Source organism: Gopherus flavomarginatus, chromosome 12 (genome assembly GCF_025201925.1).
Source record: "Gopherus flavomarginatus isolate rGopFla2 chromosome 12, rGopFla2.mat.asm, whole genome shotgun sequence".
In the NCBI taxonomy this organism is placed as follows: Eukaryota; Metazoa; Chordata; order Testudines; family Testudinidae; genus Gopherus; species Gopherus flavomarginatus.
In genome coordinates this window covers 27,952,249-27,975,195 of record NC_066628.1, presented here as the reverse complement: position 1 = coordinate 27,975,195, position 22,947 = coordinate 27,952,249, and the positions used below count along the sequence as shown (strand labels likewise).

The 22,947-nt window shown below is 45.8% G+C and overlaps 2 protein-coding genes across 6 annotated transcripts in view; one reads left to right on the top strand and one right to left on the bottom strand.

The window, feature by feature from the left end:
- SHISA6 (shisa family member 6) overlaps positions 1-22,947 on the top strand; it is a 616,361-nt gene that overhangs the window by 486,833 nt on the left and 106,581 nt on the right. The window lies entirely within an intron of this gene.
- The window catches only part of DNAH9 (dynein axonemal heavy chain 9), a 392,319-nt gene continuing 372,600 nt past the window's right edge, over positions 3,229-22,947 (bottom strand). For all 5 annotated transcript variants that reach the window (XM_050919194.1, XM_050919196.1, XM_050919195.1 and 2 more), the window contains 4 exons: positions 22,774-22,944; positions 21,574-21,756; positions 13,141-13,530; positions 3,229-4,424 (listed from right to left, as the gene is read on the bottom strand). In XM_050919194.1, coding sequence (XP_050775151.1) covers positions 4,197-4,424; positions 13,141-13,530; positions 21,574-21,756; positions 22,774-22,944 — 972 coding nt within the window. In that variant the 3' untranslated portion in view covers positions 3,229-4,196. The remainder of the gene's footprint in view (positions 4,425-13,140; positions 13,531-21,573; positions 21,757-22,773; positions 22,945-22,947) is intronic.

Genomic DNA, 22,947 nt, shown 5'->3' with positions numbered 1-22,947 from the left:
TGGGGAAATAGTTTTTACTTTGCATAATGACCCATCCACTCCCAGTCTTTATTCAAGCCTAATTTAATGGTGTCTAGCTTGCAAATTAATTCCAATTCTGCAGTTTCTCACTGGAATCTGTTTTTGAAGTTTTTTTGTTGGAGTATTGCAACTTTGATATCTATAATTGAGTGACCAAGAAGGTTGAAGTGTGCTCTGACTGGCTTTTGAATGTTATAATTCTTGACATCTGATTTGCATCCATTTCTTTTGCATAGAGACTGTCTGGTTCGGCCAACGTACATGGCAGAGGGGCATTGCTGGCACATGATGGCCTATATCACATTGGTAGACGTGCAGGTGAACGAGCCTCTGATAGTGTGGCTGATGTGATTAGATCCTATGATGGTGTCCCCTGAATAGATACATGGACAAAGTTGGCAACGGGCTTTGTTGCAAGGATAGCTTCCTGGGTTAGTGTTTTTGTTGTGTGGTATGGGGTTGCTGGTGAGTATTTGCTTCAGGCTGGGGGCTGTCTGTAAGCGAGGACAAGAATGTTTTGGCCCCGGCTCACCTGAGCTTTTGGGCTCTCTGATCCAGGCCTCCCTGGAGCACTGCTGCAGCTCAAGAGCCGAAGGCCTCTTTCCCAGAGCCAGGGCTTGAACCCCAGCTCTCCCTGATGTACCTGGGAGCAAGGGTCTAGCCACCACTCAGTTCTTTCCACTCCCATAAGGCTCCACAGAGTGGGGAAGGAGGTGGCAGGATAGCTCCATGCAAGCAACTGTCTTAAAGAGCCATGCACAGTTCATGCCCCACAGATGCCCACCTTAGACTAATGCATTGCTCCTAGTGAATAGCCTGCCTGGCCAGCTGCATTTAATTACCTATTTTAAACTCACACAGTTAGGAAAACACACAGTTCTTTTTTCCCCTAAAGCAGCAAATGATTTGCTCTCGAATTTCTTGTAACATTTCCCACCCCAATCCTAGCTGCGATGGTTTGCAAAAGGATGAGGGATGAGCGCCCGGGTGACATTTCTAGTGTCTATAAATATCTCTCAAACACCCAGGTGGCCCAACTGGTGAATTATGCAGGAAGAGCTTTATCCATAATAAAACAATTGGAGCTGTTTTGGTGTCGGCATCCCATTCTTCTTCAGATGGCAGGAGAGCAGAACAGGAGATTTACTCTGGAAAGAGCAGTCGGTGCTTGTGTGGACCCACGGCATACAGGGAGCCTGCTTTAGACCTGCCAACTGGACTTTAAGTGTCCCAGTCAGCTACGCTGTATGGAGCCACCAGGGTCCCTTTTCAACCAAGCGTTCCTTAACTTTTGCATGGCCTGACCTTTCTCTGAATCATTGCAAGGCCACGGCCCGGAGCCCTAGGATCCAGGCCCCCTACTCCACTAGTTCTTTCACTATTTATCCAGCAGGCAACAGCTTCAACCAGTGAGACTGAGGGAGCCTCACAGAAGAATAGCCCAGAGCCTGATGCTTTGAGCACTTCTTGTGACGGGTGTCAGATCCGTGTTCAATTCCCTTCTCCCACGTGATCGCTGGTGAGGACCCTCACCACTGGGCTAAGCATTATGAGGGAAGTTGTTGCTGTGATTTGTGCGATGTTTCCTGAGGGGCCCACCCTGTTAGGCAATCTCTGAGCACACCCACCAGACCAGGCCCCACATGCAACAGGGCTGAATACCTGGCTTACCCCAGTTTGAGACCTGCTTTGTGGTTCAGGCAGGAAATAAGCCCCAGGATGACTGCACTGCACACGCCCAGAGGCAGAAACATAGGTGCAGAGGGAACTTCTACTGCAAAAATTTTAGGGGTCAAGTGAGTTTAGGTTCCACCAAGATTCAGTGGGAGTTTTATGCATCACACTGATCCCAAAACTGGGACTTAGGCACCTAAAGCAGGGACATAGGCACCTACCTTCTTTTGTGCATCCAGGCCAAAGTCGTGAAGGTTTGCAAGATACTCGAGCTGTGGTGAAGTATGCACAGAAATGCCCATAAGACAATTCAGCAGTCCATGCAGGGTTTGGACAGTGGAAGAAAAGACAGCATAAAGCCACACACTGAATGATGAGGATAAAAAAAATACTAAGCAGTGGAATTAGACAGGTTGCCTGAGGGGGAAAAGACCTTTCCTCACCTCAGCGATCCTCTGGGAGGTGCCAAGCCCAGGGCAGTGTGCCGAGACCCACGCTTCCCCTCTCACGGAGTTTGGTGCCTATGTCTGGGCCACAGGGAGGCACCTCCCTCTGCTTGGGACTCTCAGCGGTGAGCCTGCCCGTGGGGTTAGGTGCCTACACCATTTCATTTACAGGCAGTGGTGGCCCTTCTTTACAGCTTCTCAGGGAGCCCCAGGTCAAGTTGCCTCAGCAGCTGCAGGGGAGAAAGGGTTTGACTATGGATCTGGTACTTCTCTGGTGAGTATGCTGGGCTCTGGGCTAGTCTGATGGGGAATCTCCCAGTCTCTCCTGTTGAATCAGTTGCACACTGGATAAATAAATAATTTTAAAAAGGCATTGGAGCAGGAGGACTGGCTCCTGGGTCTTCCCGCTGAGTGCAATAACCCTCAGGCTAGAGTCAGGCTCATGTTTATGCTCTTTCTCTTTCATTATTAATCTACAGCAGGCCAAGGGAGCCCCACATCTGACTATCTCATAGCCCTGCAATTAGGGCATGCCCCTGAAAGCTGGCAAATCACTCAGCCCTCTCTGGGGCTCGCCAGGTGAGTGCCCTGATCAATGGGCTAAACATTATGAGAGAGCACCTGGTTGGCTCTTTTGTGTAAGCTTCCCTATAGGGGCCTGGCCCAGTAGGTGTACTCTAAGCTCACGTTCCAGACCCAGTTAGGTGGTGGAGCGCCTCTCTCTCCCCAGTTCCTGACTTGCTCTGGAGCTCTGGCTGCCTGGTGTGGGGCTGCAGTACAGCGAGCGTGAACAGGCAGAACCATCTGCTGCAAAAATTAGGTGATAAGCAAGTTTAGGTGCCTAAAGCGTTAAGAGGTAACTGGGGCAGAGCTTCTGGGATTTGGGCTCCTAAAGTGGCAGTAAGGTGCCAAAGTCCCTTTTGTGAATCTAGCCCTTGCAGTAGCGATCATGAGATATTTATAAACTGCAACTACCTGCATACTTTCCCTGGTCCCTCATGTCATACACGTGATTCATACTCCCTGCCCAGTGGGATAATGTTGATATTTCAGACCAAAAGAAACAAATGGGAGTTCTAGAGGCAAGTCCAAGAATAAAGATTTTATTAGGAAATGTACACCCTTCTGAAATGGTTTGCTTTACTTAAATAATCTGCATCTCCCTCATTCAGCTTCATTAATAGCTTGGTGGCGTTCTCTCTCCTTCCACTGTTCCTAGAGTCTAAAGGGATATCAGTGAGGAATCCTAAACCATTTAAAATCATTTATTCCCCTAATGAGTACTGTGCTCCCTGGCTTTCAGAATTTTTCTTCACATTTCACTGAAACATTTGGTTGGATTAAAAAAAAAAGAGTGTAAAGAATTATAAAGCTTATTCAATTTAACCAGATCCAAAGCGCATCAAAGTCAATGGAAAGACTCCCTCTGACTTTGACTGGCTTTGGCTCAGAACCTATACAGAGGAAAATATAGATTAAGTCAAATTTGAGTGTAACAGCCGTTTAATCCTCTGGACGTGATAGATATGGGGCCACTCCTTCAGCTGGTTTAAATCCACATAGCGCCATTGAATGAATGGCAATCCCCTGATTTATAGCAGCTGAGGCTCTGGCCACAGTTTCCAGTCACATATATAAAAATACCTAGCTCTTATGCAGCACTTTTCATCAGTAGATTCCAAAGCACTTTACAAAGGCGGTCAGTATTATATTCCCTTTTTACAGATGAGGAAACTGAGGCATGGAAGGATAAAATGATTTGCCTATGGTCATCCAGTAACTGAGCTGGGAGTAGAATTTAGGCAGTCTGAGGCCTACCCTGATAGTCTAGCCACTAGGCCACACTGCCTCTCCCATAGATGCATCTGCTACTGCATGCTACATCCTCTTAAGAATTCATTTGCCAAGCTTGCTAAATGCCTGCACTCAAAGAGTTAAGAAGACAAAGGGTTTTTTTTTTACTCTATGTATTCTATTTTAGAAATTACTTGAATGTGAAATGGTTCAAAGCTCCCATTGAGACCTCTATTGGTGAAACTCTGTGTCAATCAGACCCTAAATTTGCAGAAGCAGCGCCACCCCAGCTAGGACCCATTTGGAAGGGTTATCTTTAGTTTTCAGATTAAAAGTCCACACATAGGTTGGCCCTCTCTGACGTGTTTTGTACACGGGACATGGGTACACGCTGCGAGTGTCCTGTTTGTCAGCAGGAATGGCCTTGATGAAAATAACGGGCATGGCTGGAGTCAGATCCTTCAGCCTGGCATCCGTCATCATCCCTGTCTGCAGAGGAAAGAAGAAAAGGTTTTAAATGCCTTTGAAGAATGCCAAGACTTACCACCAACTGGGTCCCCAATATGCACGATCATTTATAGCCTCCAGCGCCTTCCACAGCCTGTTTCCTGCCATGTATTACTTCCTGACTGTGCCCTTTTACAACTTCTGCTGCTTGTGCTCTGGCCCAATGAAGATTATATTATATCAAAGTAAAGAATCAGACAGATCTAACCTCTGGACATCTGACATCTCACCCTCCCTCACTCCTGCACCAATCACTTTCCCCAGGTTAGATCCCTGCTCCACTTGGACTCCTGCGGACACACAGCACTGCTCTGTGCAGATGCCCCCTCCTGCCATGCCCAGAGGGAAGAGATGATCCAATTTGCATGGCTGTACACTGAGCATCTCAAATACTATGTTTGGTCTGACTAGAAAAGACCTCAGGAATGATGCCCAGTGTCAGTCTGAGGAGTGACAGGCATGAATGTTTCAGTGCAAAGTAAACACGTGACTTCGGTCAGGTGAAAACATCTTCTGTTAGGGGTTAAAATATGCATGGAGGTGCCAAGATCATGTGTCCAGCCACTTTCATGAGCTGCCTCTCTCTAATGTAGCTTATTCAAAGGGAAAAGGTGCAGTTATATCCTGACTCTAGCTGTTCTTACGTCACAGGAAGCCCAAGCTCCCCCTCCCCCCCGGACCAGGATTCTGACTCTAAGATTGGGGGACGAATCCTGAAGTCCCAATGCAGTGGTTTTTCAATCTTTGACCTCACTGGGCTCTTTGCTGGAGCAAAGACTAAGAGCAGCTTCAGGATCAGGCTGTAAGATTGTAACCAATGGGCTTTTATTGGCTATTGCTCTTGAAATGTGCTACAAACGAACAATGGCAACACTCCAGTCACATCCTGGAGAACATGACCCCATCCTGCAGGGCTGTGTCCAGCAATGCCCCTGGCCTCAGAGAGTGAGGAAATCAGTTCTTCCCCCGCATGACCTACACCCCTCTTCTCTGGCCAGGGGCAGCTCTAGCATCTTTGCTGCCCCAAGCACAGCAGGCAGGCTGCTTTCGGTGGTGCACCTGGTCCCGTGGATTCGGCGCCTTGCCTGTGGGAGGTCCCTGGTCCTGCGGCTTCAGCGTACCTGCTGCTGAATTGCTGCCGAATCCGCAGGACTGGCGGACCTCCTGCAGGCAAGCATCCAAAGGTTGCCTGACTGCTGCCCTTGCAGGGACCGGCAGGGTGCCCCCCACGGCCTCTGGCTTGGAGCTCTGGAGCCGCCATGAACACCTGATCTCAGACACAGGATTTATGCACCAATATGAGCAAACTCCCCATGACAATGGGATCGACTGGGCTCTGCTCTCATACACTAAACTAGAAAAAAGAGTGTGTCAAATTGCAGTGACTTTCACCCTGTGAAACCCATTGGGGTTGCACTGGGTATTTCCAGGGCAAAATCTGGCCCAGTGTTAAACATATCCTAATAAACTTGTATTTGACCAATGGGAAATGATGACGCCTTCCAGAAATAGAAAGGGGGCAGCTTATTTATTGGCTCTGAGACAATGTCCATAGGGACCCACAGCTGAGCAGGCTGCTGCTGTTTGGTTTTTAATATAAACCCTGACTCATTAGCTGTATACAAAGCACAGCACTCAAAGGGGCAGAGAACAGATCATTAACAAGAAGGGAAGCACCAAGGGACCTGTGAGCTCGCTAAGCCCTTGGCGATGAGAAGGGGCTCTGGGATGCTCATTCTGAACCCTGAATGGGGATTAGTTGAGTGGCCTCAAAGGCCCTGCCTACTAGAAAAGCCTGGGCTCCTCCTACCAGGGGTGCTAATGGAAAAGCGAGAATACGCATGGGCCATTCTGACGGAAAATTGTTTGTAGTGAGTGAGTCTCTGGTATCCTCTGCACAGAACAGCTCTGCATCAGCAGGTTGCCATGACCCAGCAGAGAAAGGAGTATGTGGGGATTACGTCAAACTGGCTGGTTTGCTTCCCCCACTTTGGTCTCTCAGGCAACTGCTGTCCCTTCTTCCAACTGTAAAATGATTTATCTAGGAGTCCCCTTCTGGGAACAGCTTCTATAACTGCCTGATGCAGGCCAGGGAGAGGGAAATACAAACAAATATGGAGTAGGAACTCGTACCTCACTGTGCTACAGGGACTGCCTCTCCCTGAAGATTAGCTTCACAGATTATTTTATTTCAAATGTTCCCAAACCAGAGTCGTGTGGTGATACTGAACCTATCTAGTGATTTATTCAGTCCTGGCAATAAGCAAAGTAAAGTAATCACTCTTGCACGTACCCTGGTATCTTAATTTACTGTCAACAATACCATTTGTTATAATAAGATAGTAATGGTAATACCAGACTCTTATGTAGGCCTTTATATTTTCAATGCTCTGTACAAACACTCACTAATCCTTGCAACTACTCTTGAGGGTGCTACATGGCAAGTGTTGTTATTTTGTATTATTTTTACACATATCCTTTTAATTTGTTGTGACTGGATTCTTATCAGGCAGGTTTTTTATTGATGGCCATAATGGAAATAGATTTTCCATGAAATATTCCATCCGTTTTTAGGTTGACAAGGGTTTCAATCTCTCTGAGATATCTCAAATGCACTTATCCTTGTTCTATCTCCGGGCTGGTTTTCATTTGCATTTTTATCTCCCTGATGATCAGAAATGAATTATGCTTTGAAAACAACTGTCCCTAACTGTTAGCAAGGTGCACTTGTTACAAAGCAGCCCTGGGTGTCCCCAGAGACCCAGACTCTCGGATCCCAATGGCGAACTCTTCTCCAACAGCAGTTTGATCTGTTCTGCCTTCTCAAAAGCTAGTTGGAATGGTGACAAATTATATTGCCACGTGCCAAGGTTCTTCCCCCACTCTGAACTTTAGGGTACAGATGTGGGGACCTGCATAAACATTTCTAAGCTTAATTACCAGCTTAGATCTGGTTTCGCTGCCACCATCCAGATTCCTCAGTCTGGAACACCCCCTTCCCTCCCAAAACCTTCCCCTCCCTGGGCAGCCTTGAGAGACTTTTTCACCAAGTTCCTGGTGAACACTGATCCAACCCCTTGGATCTTAACACAAGGAGAATTTAACCATCCCCCCTCCTTTCTCCCACCAATTCCAGGTGAGTCCAGATCCAATCCCCTTGGATCTTAAAACAAGGAAAAATCAATCAGGTTCTTAAAAAGAAAGCTTTTAATTAAAGAAAGAAAGGTAAAAATCATCTCTGTAAAATCAGGATGGAAAATACTTTACAGGTAATCAGATTCCTATAGCCCAGAGGAACCCCCTCTAGCCTTAGGGTCAAGGTTACAGCAAACAGAGGTAAAATCCTCTCAGCAAAAAGAAACATTTACAAGTTGAGAAAACAAAAATAAAACCAATATGCCTTGCCTGGCTGTTACTTACAAGTTTGAAATATGAGAGACTGGTTAAGAAAGATTTGGAGAGTTTGGATTGATGTCTGGACCCTCTTAGTCCGAAGAGCGAACAACCCCCAAAACAAAGAGCCCAAACAAAAGCCTTCCCCCCCACCAAGATTTGAAACTATCTTGTCCCTTTATTGTTCCTTTGGGTCAGGTGTCAGCCAGGTTTCCTGAGCTTCTTAACCCTTTACAGGTAAAAGGATTTTGGTGTCTCTGGCCATGAGGAATTTTATAGTATTGTACACAGGAGCGCTGTTCCCTTCCCTTTATAGTTATGACACCATGTTACACAGGAATGGGAGCCCAAAGCAAGCTACAAACCAGGGGATATTAGCAGTAGGATTAAATCTTTAGATCAGTGCATGAGTCGCCTTTCTCCTGGCTGTATCTAGAGGCTCTGCTAACACAGCACCATTTGCATGCCATCATGTTGAGGTATAATTGACTTGATATAACTTTCTTGGTTTCTTTACAGCCCCATCTACACTGTTTTGCTGCCTTTTAATTGGACTTGCCTCTGACCTCAGGTTATACAGGTTGTGTGTGTGAGGGGTGAGATGATATGTTGGGTGCATGGGTTGGTGAGACATGGGCAGGGCAGAGGCAAGGGGAGAATCCCATTTCAAGTTGGGGCAGGTGAAAGTTATCAGCACCTGTTGGTTTAGAGTTCTGCAGGAGATGTACAGGGGGGAGAGACCTGTCCCTTGGCCAGGAGCAGTCCTAGCCATTTTGCCAGCCAAGGTGGAAAACATTTTTGGTTACTCCCACCCTCCCACCCCTCAAGTGGCTGAGCCGAAAAAAGAAAAAAAAAAAGAAACAGAGGGGGAAAAGTGACCGCTCTGCTCGCCTGCCCGAGAATCAGCCATGCCTTGTGCTCATGTGTCTGTTCAATGGGCGGAATCCAGCAGTGGGGTGGATGCTTGATTTGTGCTACCCAAGTGGGCCATGTGGGAGAGAGAGTTTTGCCCTGGGTTGATTGTAGGGTTCAGAGATGGATAGAATGGGGTTACCAAGTTAATTCTACATCAGATTTACCACAAATAACAGCCCATGTATCAGCAGAGGTTGACAAGTATTCCCTCTGAATCCACTCTGAGACTTTGGGGCTCTCAGCTGCAGTGAGAGCACCTAGTGTGGGTGCTAGCACAGAGGCCATGGAAGTAGAGCAGCATTGGTTGCTGGTATCTGGTGGACCAGGTATCTCATGATTAGCAGAGACACGAGCCTTCAGTTCATGCGATTCAATGCACAGGCAGCTGCCCATAGGAATATATCATCCATGATTTACTGGGGAATGCTTGTATTACGGAAGCCTGGATGGGAATGCTCCTGGCCCTGTTTGACTAGCGTTTGTCTGGCGAGGGCCTCAAATAGGTGAGGAAGAGTTTGGCCAAGCTGTTTGCATCGGTCTTAGCCTTTGGGATGTGCCCCATTCTAAACATGCACTCGTAAGGAACTATGAAGGTGCATGGGCCACCTCACCATCCCCATGACTCCTCTCCAAGCTCACTATTAGAAGCATGTAGCTAAATGCAGACTGTGATTGTTCCTCTTCAGGGTGGACCCCACCACAGGGAGCCTTTGTAACCCCCAAGCTGGTTTACTGCTGTGTGCTTTACATGGAACTACTATGGAGGCATCAGCTGGTGCTGAATGCAGCAGTCTGTTTGTGAAGGCAATAGGGGGCCATGAGCGTGGAACATCATTGCTCAGTGCACTCTTCAGTGGCTGCGTATTTGCTTCCAAGGGCAATTCAGTGTGTCATGTATGTTCTGCAAAGCACCAAATGGAGTAATGCCCAGTTATCAGAAAGATCACCTCTTCCGCTCTGTCCCATCGTGGTGGTATTATTACAGTCCCCTGGGCTGGCATCACCGTTGGCTCCTAGGATTAAGCTCTCTATAGCTAGTTGCAGGGCATGCAGTGAGCAGATCAAAACTCTTAAAGCAGCCTTCCAAAGCATGCGTCTAATCAGCTTCCTGGCACCATTAGCCAAATTCTCTGCAGAAACTCAGACTTCAGTGGAGCTACACCAGCAGGAAATTTTGTTCCCTGTACAATCTGGTGGGTTTGGCTTAGTTTAAAGCTGGCTGTTATTTATAATTATTGATTTATAAATGGAAGGTGCCCAGGTGCGAATACAAATAGATACAGTAAAAATCTATAGAGGCAGTTTTTATCTTCTTCTTCAGGACATAAAATCGGAGGTATCATCTTAAACATGAAATAGCTTTTCTAAAAGCAGCGAAACTCCTCAAAATACTTACTCTAAATACCAGTTGTCATTCTTATCAGAGGATACATTTTCAGTGGATATATAGCCCAGATGGGCTGTGCATCTGTGATACTAAATCTTCATTCATTAATTTATACTGACCCCCACTAGGATGCAGGTAAATGAATAGCTCCATCAGATGTGGGATTGATGGTTCACTGTGAACTATGAAATATTCAGATGTTCTTTTTCTTTCTTAAAAAACGGAAATGCAACGCTCTGAGATTGTGAATGGTTCTATCAATGTTCGTGTTCAGTGCTTTTCAACTACAGAAAACAAAATAACTGGAAACATACATTTGTAAAAGATGAGATCATCTTTGGAACACATCGCTAGAGCTGAACAGAGTTATCTAGATGTCAGAATTAGCAGGAGCAGTTAGAACCATAGCATGATCTGTACATGATTGCAGGGGCTACACTAGCAAATGTCCCAGTTGTGATCCATCAATGCTGCAGCTCCAGCAGCGGTAGCAAAGGTGCAGGCTGCAGCCCCGACAGGACTCAGGCATTTTGGTCACCATGTTATCTAACCCTGTAAACTACCAGCAACCATTTCATTAGGTTTTCAATAAGGCAGGATTAGAACATTCTTCCCATCTGAGCTGTTCTACAAGCAAGGATCCATTATTCTGTTTTATCCCTCCTGGTTGATATCATTAGTTGAAAAAATTAGTTTCTGCAGGCACTTGAAATCTAGTGGTGCTTACCATAGCATCAGGATCTCCCGCCCTACAAAGGGGTCAGGGCTTTTCTGCGGACCCACCCTGTTGGCAGTGGTTAGAACCCTGCACACAGCTGCTGAGAATATTCCACAGATTCATCGTGGCAGATGTATCTTGTTAATTTCACCAGATGAGGAGGGAGGTGAGTGTGAATCTCTGGTCAGATAGAATGCGGGGCAGGGCAAGTGAGGATGCAGGAAACCCCCTAGGAACAGCCAGATTCAGGAAGTGCGCTGAGGTTGCTGTATGTTCAGTTACTGAGATTTCAGTTACCAGTAAGGCCAAACCCAGCGAGGAGGTAAATCTGAGCTTATGCAGTGTGTGAAGTCTTTATCTGGAGCAGGACAGGAATTCCACCTGCTCACAGTTTGTTTGTATTTCTGTTACTGTCAGAATTCCTGGGGTCTGTAGCATTCCAAACTCACTGTGCATCGCTACACACCCTGAGATGGAATGGGACCTGGAGCCTTATCTTTCCCGGTCCTCTTATAGTCACTTCAAGGATGGAAGACTATAGGTAAAAAGCCACCGCTCAGCTTCAGGGTGGGAGTTCTGAAATGTTCTAGTTCCAAGGATGGTGATCACATTTAGAGCCTTTCCTAATTTCCCATCCTCTGTGATAAACTATTTTAAAGAGAGAAAACTTAAAAGCTTAAAACTCTTCAGAATCTATTTGATTTGAATTGCAAGGTCAGGATGAGATTCAGCATTTGAGACTTCAGCCTCGCTACACAGAATCCTAGTACCAAGTCCCATCAGGGGGATGATCTTCAAGGTTGAGTCTATGAACCTTGACAAGAGCTGCTACTGAAAGAAAAAGTTCCCCATGCCAGGGAGTGGAGGGGAGAACTCAGCATAGCTAAGTGAGTGACCCACTTTGATCAGAGCTCACTCACAGATCACTGGCAGCAGAAGCGTAACACAGGCTTCCTAGAGTAAGAGCTGCATGAATCACTGTCATTTAATTCCTGCAAACAGCACAAATTGTGAGTTATGCTACCACAGGCGTGGCAATCTGCAGGAGCAGTCTTGGTGGGAATTCATCATTCTAATAGCTTTCACTCTGCAGACTGAAATCCCAGCAGCTGACAACTGCCAATGTCAGTGACAATTGTTCTTCAGGATTCTGGCTCCAAAGCACTACACTGTAGGAGCAATGTGACTGGCTGTGTAGTCACCAAACAATGTCTGAATGCTCCTGTGGGTAAGGAATGTGCATACAGCCCTCCAGTCCTGCCTCCTGCTGACTGATACCCCATCCTGGTCAGGCCAGCCACTCCTCTGCACTAGGACCACTTTCAGATCCCTCTGCACAAAGGCTGTAAAAGATCCCTCTGCACAAAGGCTCAATCCCCTGAAGTACTTTGGTGAAGGGTATGCCTGAAGACTGATGTATCTTTGGAGCCAAACCCAGTCCCTTCTCTTGTGGGATCCGCCATGGCAGCATTCAGATTAGATCTGTCACCTGGACTGAGGAGTCCATGGACACTTAGGTCCAAGCTAAATTGGTAACATCAGCGGGTCCTCGGGATCCTGGGTTCTGGCCACATGTGGAGTTGCATTTTGATCTGTGGGAACTCTCAGATCTGAGAAAGCTGGTTCCATCCCACTCTCTTTTTACTACTCCCAGGGCTCCTAAATTGGGCACCAGAGCTTCTCTCCAGCCATTGTTTTCTGTTGAGTTGACAGGCTTATCTGGGGCAGAATCCACTCTAGGGTATTCCATCCCTGGTGTATTTTGGCTGCCTGGTTCTCCAAATCCTGCCTCTGTGACATTACTGAAAGTGAAGCTTCTGTGGGAGGGTGATAAGAGCCCTGGGTCCCCCTCCCCAGCTTCACTCACATCTTAGCTCCATCTTCATCCCCCTAGCTCTGTGCTTTTACAAGCTGAGGTGCTGATATGTTCTCTGGGAAGGGGAGTGCATGTATATCTCATGGCAGAACTTGACCCCTCGTCTGGTAAACTGGTACAAGTTATTTCAAATAAGTCCTAGAGTCCCTGGAGAGAGGAGATTGTAGCAAGCATATCAGCACCAGTACAATAACAGTTTGCCTTGTACATGTGTAGGTCATGTGTGCAGCAATACTATGGCCATGCAAAGACCCTGAAATATCCACATGTGCAGGGATGTCCTGGTCATGTGGAGACTGTAGTCTCTATGAGACAGAATGTGGGCTTCAGTTGTAACCATAAACACCCCAAACAAATAGTGTATAAGCTGCAGTGACTCATCTTCTCATCAAGTAATTGCTAAGCTTACCTGCATATCCCAGCGTGCACCTTCCATGAATAAACCATGTACGTAGGCACCCTCACGGGGAGGGCTGCTCAAATCTTCGCGGTTCCTCTTCGTCACATCGCACTGCAGAGTCATTTTATCCAAAGGCCACTCGTTCTTTCGGGCCATGGACTGCATGATGGCTGTCAGGAAAGACTGAGGGTTGAAGAATCCCGCTAGCCACACAACAGAGGGCAAGACAAAGTCTCCTGTCCATGTCTCAAGCTCCTTGATGCGGCTGAGCAGGTCAGCAAACCAGCCAGCCAGGCCAGCCATGGAAGGATAAGCCCTCTTAGTCCAAGACTCGGGCACAGTGTCCAGGAAGATGGTATTCTGTAGGTTCTCCATATCGCTTGTCATTGTCAGCTCTCCCTGGTGGAGAAGAAGAAAGAAGAGGACAATAAGCAGTTACACACTACTGAAATGCAGCCACCTCCTGAATGAAATTTGGCAGCTGTATAACACTGAACACCAGCTACCTTCACACAAGAGGTTAAGCTGGGAAGTGTAAAAGAACGCTGCACTCCAGGGGTTGTCACATTTGCACACCGTGGGATCTCTTCATTAATTCAAGATTGTCTTGTGGATACTTCCTACTGCACTCTCCCAATTTCTCACCCTTCTTGCAATACAAATAATGCTTGGTGGAAAAGTAAACAAAAGTCATATGCGGGCAGAATTGCTTTCAGCTAATGGCTATGTCCTCCATTTGCTCCCTGGGCTGTTTTTATTTCTTCTCCAAGGGTGAAGGTCTTTTAGGGCCAGATTTTGAAAAGTGCTTTGCACTTCCCAGCAGCTCCCATTGTTCTGTTTTGAAAATCTCACCAGACATTTGTGAGTACCAAATCACCCCTCGTTCCGCACAGCCTTCGCTATTCTGAATAGTGCAGGTTACTCTGTAGTGTGGGTCTGTCCTCTCATCTTCTTGTGTTGTCAAATTCAATTATTTTAAAACAAAGAAACACCCAACAAGTTAAAATGTGATGCAGCCATGCAGGACTCCTAGATTCTAATACCAGATGGGACCACTGTGAGCATCTAGTTTGGAACTTCACCAAAATAATTCCTGTTTGAACTGGAGCAGAAATTTTAGAACTCTTGATTTTAAAATGGCAGTGGGACTCGGGCGGGCTCAGGCTTCGGTCCCCCCTCCTAGGGTCATGTAGTAATTTTTGTTGTCAGAAGTGGATTGGGGTGCAAGGCAATTTGAGAACCACTAGTCTATACTGCACAAAAGATCTGCCACTGGCCTGGATCAACTGACCTGGGCTTCAGGGCTATACAATTGCAGAACCCGAGATCTGAGACCCTGCAATGGGGGAGGGTCTCAGGGCCAAGACTCCGGCCTGAGCCGGAACGGCTACTCTGCAATTGTACAGCCCCGCAGCCCAAATCAGCTGGTCTGGGCTGTGCTGCGGGTCTTTTATCACAGTGTAGATATACCCTAAGGGTCTGATCCTGCAAACCCTCCTGCAGGTGTGTAGTGCCCACGTTCCTCAGATTTCAGCTGCATAAATATGGCACATCATGTGAGTAAAGGTTTTCAGGAATGAGACCTGCAAAGGCGACTGGCCTTGAAGCTAAAGGCAACAGGCCAAGTTAAATTAAAGTATTAGAGGAGTCAGGGGCTATTTTCAATTAGTCTAAAATCAACAGGAACAATGTTTTTGCCTTTCAAAGCATATGTGGGCGTTCTTAGTTCCACAGGCACTAAGTGCCTGTGCATGTCTCTGTAATGACAAGCTAACTTGGTCTGTGTAAGTAACTGACATTAATTCATCTAGTTAGTTCTGTCCTGTGAGTGTATATTCTCCTGAACTCCAGAAATGACTAGTTATCCAGTAAGAAATCTTAGAAGTGCCTGCTAATTTCAAATATAAGGCCCAAGCACAAATGACAAATCTCTCTTCCTTTGGTATTTGTCATGTAATTACAGAGGAGTAATAGGGCTATGTGTGCTCTGTGAAATAAAGAGCAATTGTGTATTTCCCTTTTTATATTTCAGCTGTTTTCGCTTGCCAGTAGCTTGTGTTACTGCAATGTGCCGACCCACAATTTAAAAATTCAAAATAGAAAAAGAGGGCCAAGGTCAGGGGGACTGATAATGGGGCTCACCAATGAGAACCTTTAAGGTCAAAAATTTGGATCTGATCCAGACGAGCGGCGGCTAAAAGGCTTTACTATCTAATGTCTGTTTGGTGGAGTAGTGTGCCTCTCACCAATGATACTGGGGGCAGCCATCTCAGCAGAGGCCAAGGACTGAATGGACCACTTCCTTCAGCTCTTCAGGTAGATCCTTCAACTCTGGGTTAAAGCCATTGGCAAAACAGTGGAGGCAATGAAGTCTGAGAGAGAGTAGTCTAGTGGTTACAGCAGGACACTAGGAATCAGGAGACCTTGGATAAAATGTTCCAAAACATGTAAGTCACATAAGAGTCTAAGGGCTAGATTCCCAAAAGGAGGTAGGCACCTAAGTCCAACTACAGCCGTTCGGTACAGCACCACTGAAGTCAGCAGGAGTTTTGCAATTGATTTTAATGGGACCAGGATTAGGTCCCAGTAGTATGGCAGGAAGGGAGAAAATCAGTAAGGAGTTCACCTGCCTCCACAGTCAGTTGTTACTCTGGGTGCAACACTATGCAGGAGCATCAGTCACATAGAAGCTATTCTGAACTAAGTCTTTTTAAACATGAAACACCAGTTATTGTTGATGGTTACGATCCTAACTGAATGTCTCCTATTTCTGGACCAGACAATGGCTTTGTAGTTAGATGCACACAATGAACTATTCAAAGATTAAAATTAGTCTTGAAATATCCAACTCATCCTCTGTTAGCAGATATTCAGTGAGCAGCAAAAAGGCATACTTTCTCCCCGCAATATTTATTCTACTACAAATCTATGGTCTCTGCTAAGTAAGCTTCCTTTCTCCTCTGAGTCCTGTCAGTACAGATCCCCAGTTGTGGGAGGTCAACAAGCATTAACAACTTGCCCAGGAGGGGGTTTGGGGAGTAACAATTGCACAAATGTTTCACTCCTAAATTGGGCATGAGTCTGAATGGAACTCCAGATAGTAGCCTTATATATCCTAATTGAGACATTCCGATCCTCAGACATGCAGCAGAGGCTGCTTTGAACCAAGGAGAATGAGAAGATGAAATGCAAGAGGCATGAGCTGATGGTGAACATGTCCGCCCAAAACCAGACACCTTCCTGGGATGGGACAGACAGAAAGCTCCCCATATTGGCTGAGGTTGCCCAATATTATGATATTGTCTCTGGTGCTACACTGCTTTCCTCCTGATTTGTGAGAGAGGTTCTGCCAGCTGAATTGTTGACTAAGCTCTAATTTACCTGCAGCGTGTTCTCTGAATTTCCAAAGATCTTGAATTGTGAGATGACCTGAGTGAGCTCCCCATGCTGCCTGGTGTATCTGTCACAATCACACCTGAGGGTAGAGGAGAGCTGAAGGATACATCTCTGCAGATGTTCTTCGGCACTGTCCACTGCTATCAAGTGTCCTGGATATTTTAGGGCATGGTCGCAAGAGACCGAATGGATGGGATTTAGTGCAGGAGGTCAGACAAGATGATCTAGTGGTCCCTTCTGACCATAAGCTTTATCATCATTGTTGTGTTGAGGCTGATATACTGACCTTAGCAAGCTCTAATATATCTCATTTTGATTCTGACATATAGCATTTACACAGAAGCAGGAAAAAACAAAACTTGGAAAGTCTCATGAAAAATCACATGGTTGATTTGTTGACTGTGAGTTCTCACAGAGTTGACTGACTTCTGCACCTCCAGAAACCTGCCGTCTGGTGAGTGAAGTCCACAGTTTGGGTCAGAGAAATGGCAATCTCCTCGCTGCGGGATCTACTGACTAGAAAAGGGGACAGACACGATTCTTGGTGGAGACTGTAATCAACGTTTCCAAATGTGAATGTCTAGCGTTAGGCACCTAAGCCCATATTTAGGCATCTAAATAAGTGATCTGATTTGCCGAGTTGCTGGGGACCTGCAGTTCCCATTTTCCATGCTGGGCAGTCCAGTGATGTAACATGAAGGATCAGACTGTCTGGGTCTCTTAACTTATCACACCTCTTCGTGTCTCTGAGATCATTCCTCACAGTCAGGATTATGACTCAGCTGCAGACAGTGACGTCACGTCTAGACTGCTGGGCCAAGCTGCACTGGGAAGTCTGAGCAGAGTGTACAGTCATTTCAACATTGTCTGGAGGCTTCTCTGCCATGGAGTCTTTCTATACATCTCTGAATCTCACTCAAAGGGTTGGATTACATCCCTGCTATAGTTTGTGGCAGTGTTTCTGGGGGACGTGCATGTTCTGTTACTGCCTAAACTCTGTTCAAAGCCTTTGTGCTTTAGTTCAGGGCCATTCTTCTCATTGTTTTCCCCGGCCAATATGTAGTAGCTTGCATTTCTCCACATTAAATCTAATTGCTACACATTCTCCCAGTTACAATATCCTCTTGTTTGCTACTTTGAGATTGAAACATTAAATCACTTCTGTTTACCTGTCTCAAGAAATGGAATTTCCAATTCAACTGCCAAACACTGGTAAATAAAGTAAATCTGTTTAAAATAATTGGCAGCATAAACATCAGCCTATTTTAAAGTGGATTGTGTATACTGCAGAACTACAAAGCACACACAACATTTTTATCTCTTTAGTCAACAGAACAAACACCAATTTTTCAGCAGTAGACAGATGTCACTTAAATGTTTGAATTTCAGTTTTTAGTATCTTCTATTTGCAGGAAATGCATATGAAAAATGTGCTTTGTATTCACCACTTTGCTGTTTTAAAAATAAGACACAAACTGATTAAAACAGATCCATTTTTCCATGTCATACTGATCCCACACTTTCACTTTCATGTAATTTTTCTAAATGGTTGGACAGCTGAATTATTTGCAGTATATTAATCAGTCTACAAAATTATGATAATAAAATAATATTTCTTAGCACTTTCTGCCACAGATTTCAAAGATCTGCACAAAAGTGGTTAAGCATCATTATCCCCATTTCACAGATGGCAAAAACAAGAGGGGAGGGGCTAAACAGACCAACAAACGAGAGTCCAACTGGAAGAGGTTACATCACCCGTGTGTTTCAGAGGCTTATAGTAAGCCTCTTTTAACCCAGAAAGCAGAGTGTTACTATGTAAGCAGGAAATGATGCCAAAGAATTAAACAGAGATTTTTCTCCCCAATGTTAAATTTCTGGTACAGCAGGCTAGAAACCAGTTTAAGAAATACTTTGTCTGACTGGTCACTTTCCCTTCTTCAAGAAGGTGTATGTCTGCTGACCTTTTATTTGCAGGTCAAGTTCTCACTGCTGCTTTGACTGGAGAAGCTACAACTTTGCCTCTGAGCAAGCTTGGTAAGAAAGGGGCTGGTCCTCCACCTTCCCATCCGAATGAGCTGCTACAAACTCCAAGAATACGTCAGTTATCACAGATATCTGCGGAAGGGACCTTGCTGTAGGCAACAGAGTATAGTTATCGGGCTGTACATATGTTTCTCAGGAGACTTCCCTTCTGACGTGTCCTATCCATAAGAGCCAATGGGAAGAACAGCATCTCCATCACCATATTGCCCTCACAAAGTGACCGATGGGTGGGTTTTATTAGCCCCTCTTTGGAGAAGAGGAACAGAAGGCTTTCTCTGTTCTTTGAGTGACGGCACGTCTGCCGATCCTCTACTTGTAGGCAGCCGTCAGTAGTGAGAGGAGTAAAGGCAGGGCTGATGAGGATATGGAATTTAGGAGCTATTCAGACTATGCAGACAAACAGGCTAATTTGTGCTTCCTGTGAATTGAAGACTCCTCTGCCAAAGGCTCTATCACCAGACCTGGAAGTTGAGATTATAATGGTTACAAAAAGTATGTGTCTTGGACCTGGCAGCTGCCTCATTGCTCACCTGCCAGTCCTTTCCACCCAAAATGCTGTGGTTATTCAGGACAAGCAACCTCCAGTTCCTTCAAGCATGGAATTCCTTTGGCTGTGCATGCCTCGCTGACATAGCTATAGATCCAAGCAGAGCTGCTATTCTGGTGGGTTTCCTGGCCCACATACCTCACATGATAGTTGCTAAACAGGACATTCAGGAGTCCTTCTTGATGTCTAATGGGCCACAGAAATGTTTTGACCAGGCTCAGGGGAGTGTCCATAGCTACCACTATGCGGGCTGCTTTGCTTTGGAAATATCTGAGTTGTGACACAGAGATAAAGCATGAGGATTATTACTGCAGCACCCTGGCCATTGCAAGCAGGCTGAGGAGTGGCTTAGTGACCCCGCTCCAGGGCACAGCTTCTTTGCTTCTGCAACTGAAACAGCAGCATCGCTTCCCTGTGGAACCTGGCTCCTGCCTCCCCTCTGAGATAGGGTGCTGCCTCAATTCATTCTTCCTTTGCTCTCAAAATCTCTGTCAGTAGGTCTGTAAAGCTTTGCAGCTGGGGGGAAGTGAGCAGTGCCTGTGATCTGTATAGACAGGAGCGGGATCCATCAGTTTTTTGACCTCTTGTTCCCAATAGATGACCCTACAATACAAGCTGTCCTAACAGCCTCTTATGGGATGGCAGCAGCCATACAACAAAGTAATGTTAACTCTGTACATTTGCGTGTATCACAAGACACCAGACAACGCACTGTTTCGGTGACCTGTAGTGTCCCACTGTTGGCAGTGCACTGAACTACACACAGGAGCTAGTGCCTGCCAGTCCAGCAGTCTCAACTCATTGTCACTAATACCAGTGAATCAAAGAATCCCTCCTGTTTATGGGTCATCATCCATGCAGTCCACTCACAGTTTTGCATAAAATACCTTTCAAAGCAATAGCTCTTAGAAACATGGGCTTTGCCATCCTGAATCAAACTAGTGCTCAGTCTCTGCAGCTTCACAGGAAGGTGCAAGAAACCCTGCAAGAGGCAGTTATGGGATAAGCTGTCCATAGGGACAGTTTCGTCCTGTCCCCTTTCATTTAGAGATTCACTCATGCCCTGATTCAGAAGGTGTAATGTCCATTCCAAAACTCTTGGCTTTTGAAATCTGTGCCATTGTTACTATTACTGTTATGTAAGAAAGATGTGGACAAATTGGAGAGAGTCCGGAGGAAAGCAACTAAAAACATAAAAGGTTTAGAAAACATTGGTATGTTTAGTCTTGAGAAATAGAGCAGGACCTGGTTAGTGTCTTCAGATAAGTTAAGGGCTGTTATAAAGAGGACATTGATAAATTCTTCTCCATTTCCACTGAGGGTCGGACAAGAAGTAATGGGTTTAATCTGTAGCAAGGGAAATCTAGGTTAGATATTAGAGGAAACTTTCTTACTATAAGGATAGTTAAGTGCTGGGATAGATTACCAAGGCAGGTTGTGGAATCTCCATCTTTGGAGACCTTTAAGAAAAGGCTGGACAAATACTTGCCAGGAATGGTCTAGGTGTACTTGGTTCTGCCTCAACGTGGGGGTACGGACTAGATGAGCTGGTTGGGTGCCTTACACTACTGTGATTCCAAATATGGATATTTTTGTATCCTTATAAATGACTGACCCTTTTTTGAATCATGCTATGCTCTTGTCTTCAGTGATACCTTGTTGCCATGAGTTCCACAGGCTATTCAGGCACTGTGTAAAAGAGTACTTTCTCTTATCAGTTTTAAATTTGCTGCCTTTCAATTTCACAGAATGCCCCATTGTGTACCTGTAACTCCACAAAGGGCCTATGGTGGGGTATGGGGGACCATGTGCATTTTTTACAGATTCCAAGGGAAGGGACCATTGTGATCATCTAGTTCAGGGATCCTCAACGTGGTGCCCACGGGTGCCATGGCACCTGCAGGGGCATCTAAATGCACCCGCCTCATGGCTGGTGGTGAAGCATCCACTGAAATGCGGCCAAATTTCTGTGGTGTTTCAGCGGCGATGCCTCTCCATGACGTCACTTGCCAATGGCAAGTGGCATCATCAAGAGGTGTTGCCGCCGAAATGCCACAGAAATTTGGTGGCGACGCCTCTTGATGACGCCACTTGCCGCCGACAAGAGGTGTCATCGAGAGGTGTCGCCGTCGAAACGCCACAGAAATTCGGCGGCATTTTGGCAGATGATCCACAGCCGCCACGGTCCTTTGTCTGGCACCCACCACACGAAAAGATTGGGGACCACTGATCTAGTTTGATCTGTGAAGAGCAACTGTGAATTTTTCCTCATGGACTCAAGTTACCATTGGAGCACACTGTGCTATTTGTTAGGTACCACTTTAAAATGTAACTGTTTAAAATGTGAGACACTTTTCATTTCTCTTCACACCCTCATCACCTCTGCTTTCCAGTCATTCAACTTGCATATGAGATTTCACAAGACTGCAACCTCTAGCAGAGAGAGCGCCTACCTTCAGTCCCAGATCTAGCTCCTTAAGGGAGCGCTTTATCTCGCTGGTGAGGATGTTCATGCGCTCACATTCCTGGAAGGCAACCACAATGTAGGGCGTCCTTTCCTCTACCTTTGCCATCAGCTCCAGGATATTAAACTCATCTGTTAATTTCTCTAAAATCTCATCCAGAAGAGCCTTCACCTGTTTGCCAAAGGAAAGAGAGAGAGAGAGAGTAGTGAGTGACCCATGTGCTTCCTCTACGGAATGGTGGAAGAGAGCTCCACCTGCCACTCACTGCATCAGAAAGTAATCAATGTCTTGCTGAATCATGCATGGCACTTTTCAAAACAGCTTGTCCCAGCCTAGGAAAATTCAAATGCCTACCAAATATCATGTCAAATGAGGCTCTTTTAAAAGGACTATTTATAAATGTTCACATGGCATGGCATACTCTATTCTGCATCCACATTTGCATTGCTCCTTTTTCCAAGGCCAGGTTCAATGCAGGATAATGGATGAAGCTATGAAAATAAAATCTAATACTGGTGCCTCCAGGACTGCTGACTTTATGAACTATTCTTTACTGTTTTAGTGACAAAAATGGGAAATTATTTGAAATGGAATTTTAAACTGAATTTGGTATTCTGAATGACTACAACATGGGGAAAAAGCATAACAAAGCAAGCTATTTCCTGTCTCCTTCACAGCTGGATTTGGAAATATGATCGTTAGTGTGTAACTGATAAACAGAAAATGCACCAGGAAAAACTCCAAAGCAACAGGCTGGCATTTTGTTTATGGTGCGTTCTGGGAGCCTGTACGTATGCCAGCCAGACTGCCATCCCCTGTGGTTGATGGATGTGTGCCAGCAGAGGCCACAGCCAGATTTATTCACAATGTTCTCATATCATCTTCTTCTTATGGTTTGGGTAGGTAGCAAAAACTAAAAATGTGTATGTCCTCACATGATGATAATGAAGGCACTGGAGAGCAGAGGACCAGTTAAAGTCAGGCCCTAGCACTGGCTATAGTACAATTACACTAATCATGGCGACTGCCTGAAGAATGCCAGACTGGTTATTTCTGTTCCTTGTACGCACTGTACAAAGGCTGACCAGGTTATAATAAAGGGTCATGAGAAAAAAACAGAGACTAAAATGCAGCCAAATTAAGCAAAGTCACCCAAGTGGCAATGGCTCCCTACTCTGCTCATCTTACCTTTTCTTCCCTTGTAGCCCCTCCTCCTTCACCAGCGTTAGTGTCACGAGGCTGCATCTCCAACACGGTGCGGAAGAGTTTCTCTGAGGTCTGGGTTAAGAAGCCAATTTCAGCATTCGGATGGAGACCATACAGGTACGGAGACTCGGCAGGCAGAGCATCGTCTATGTACTA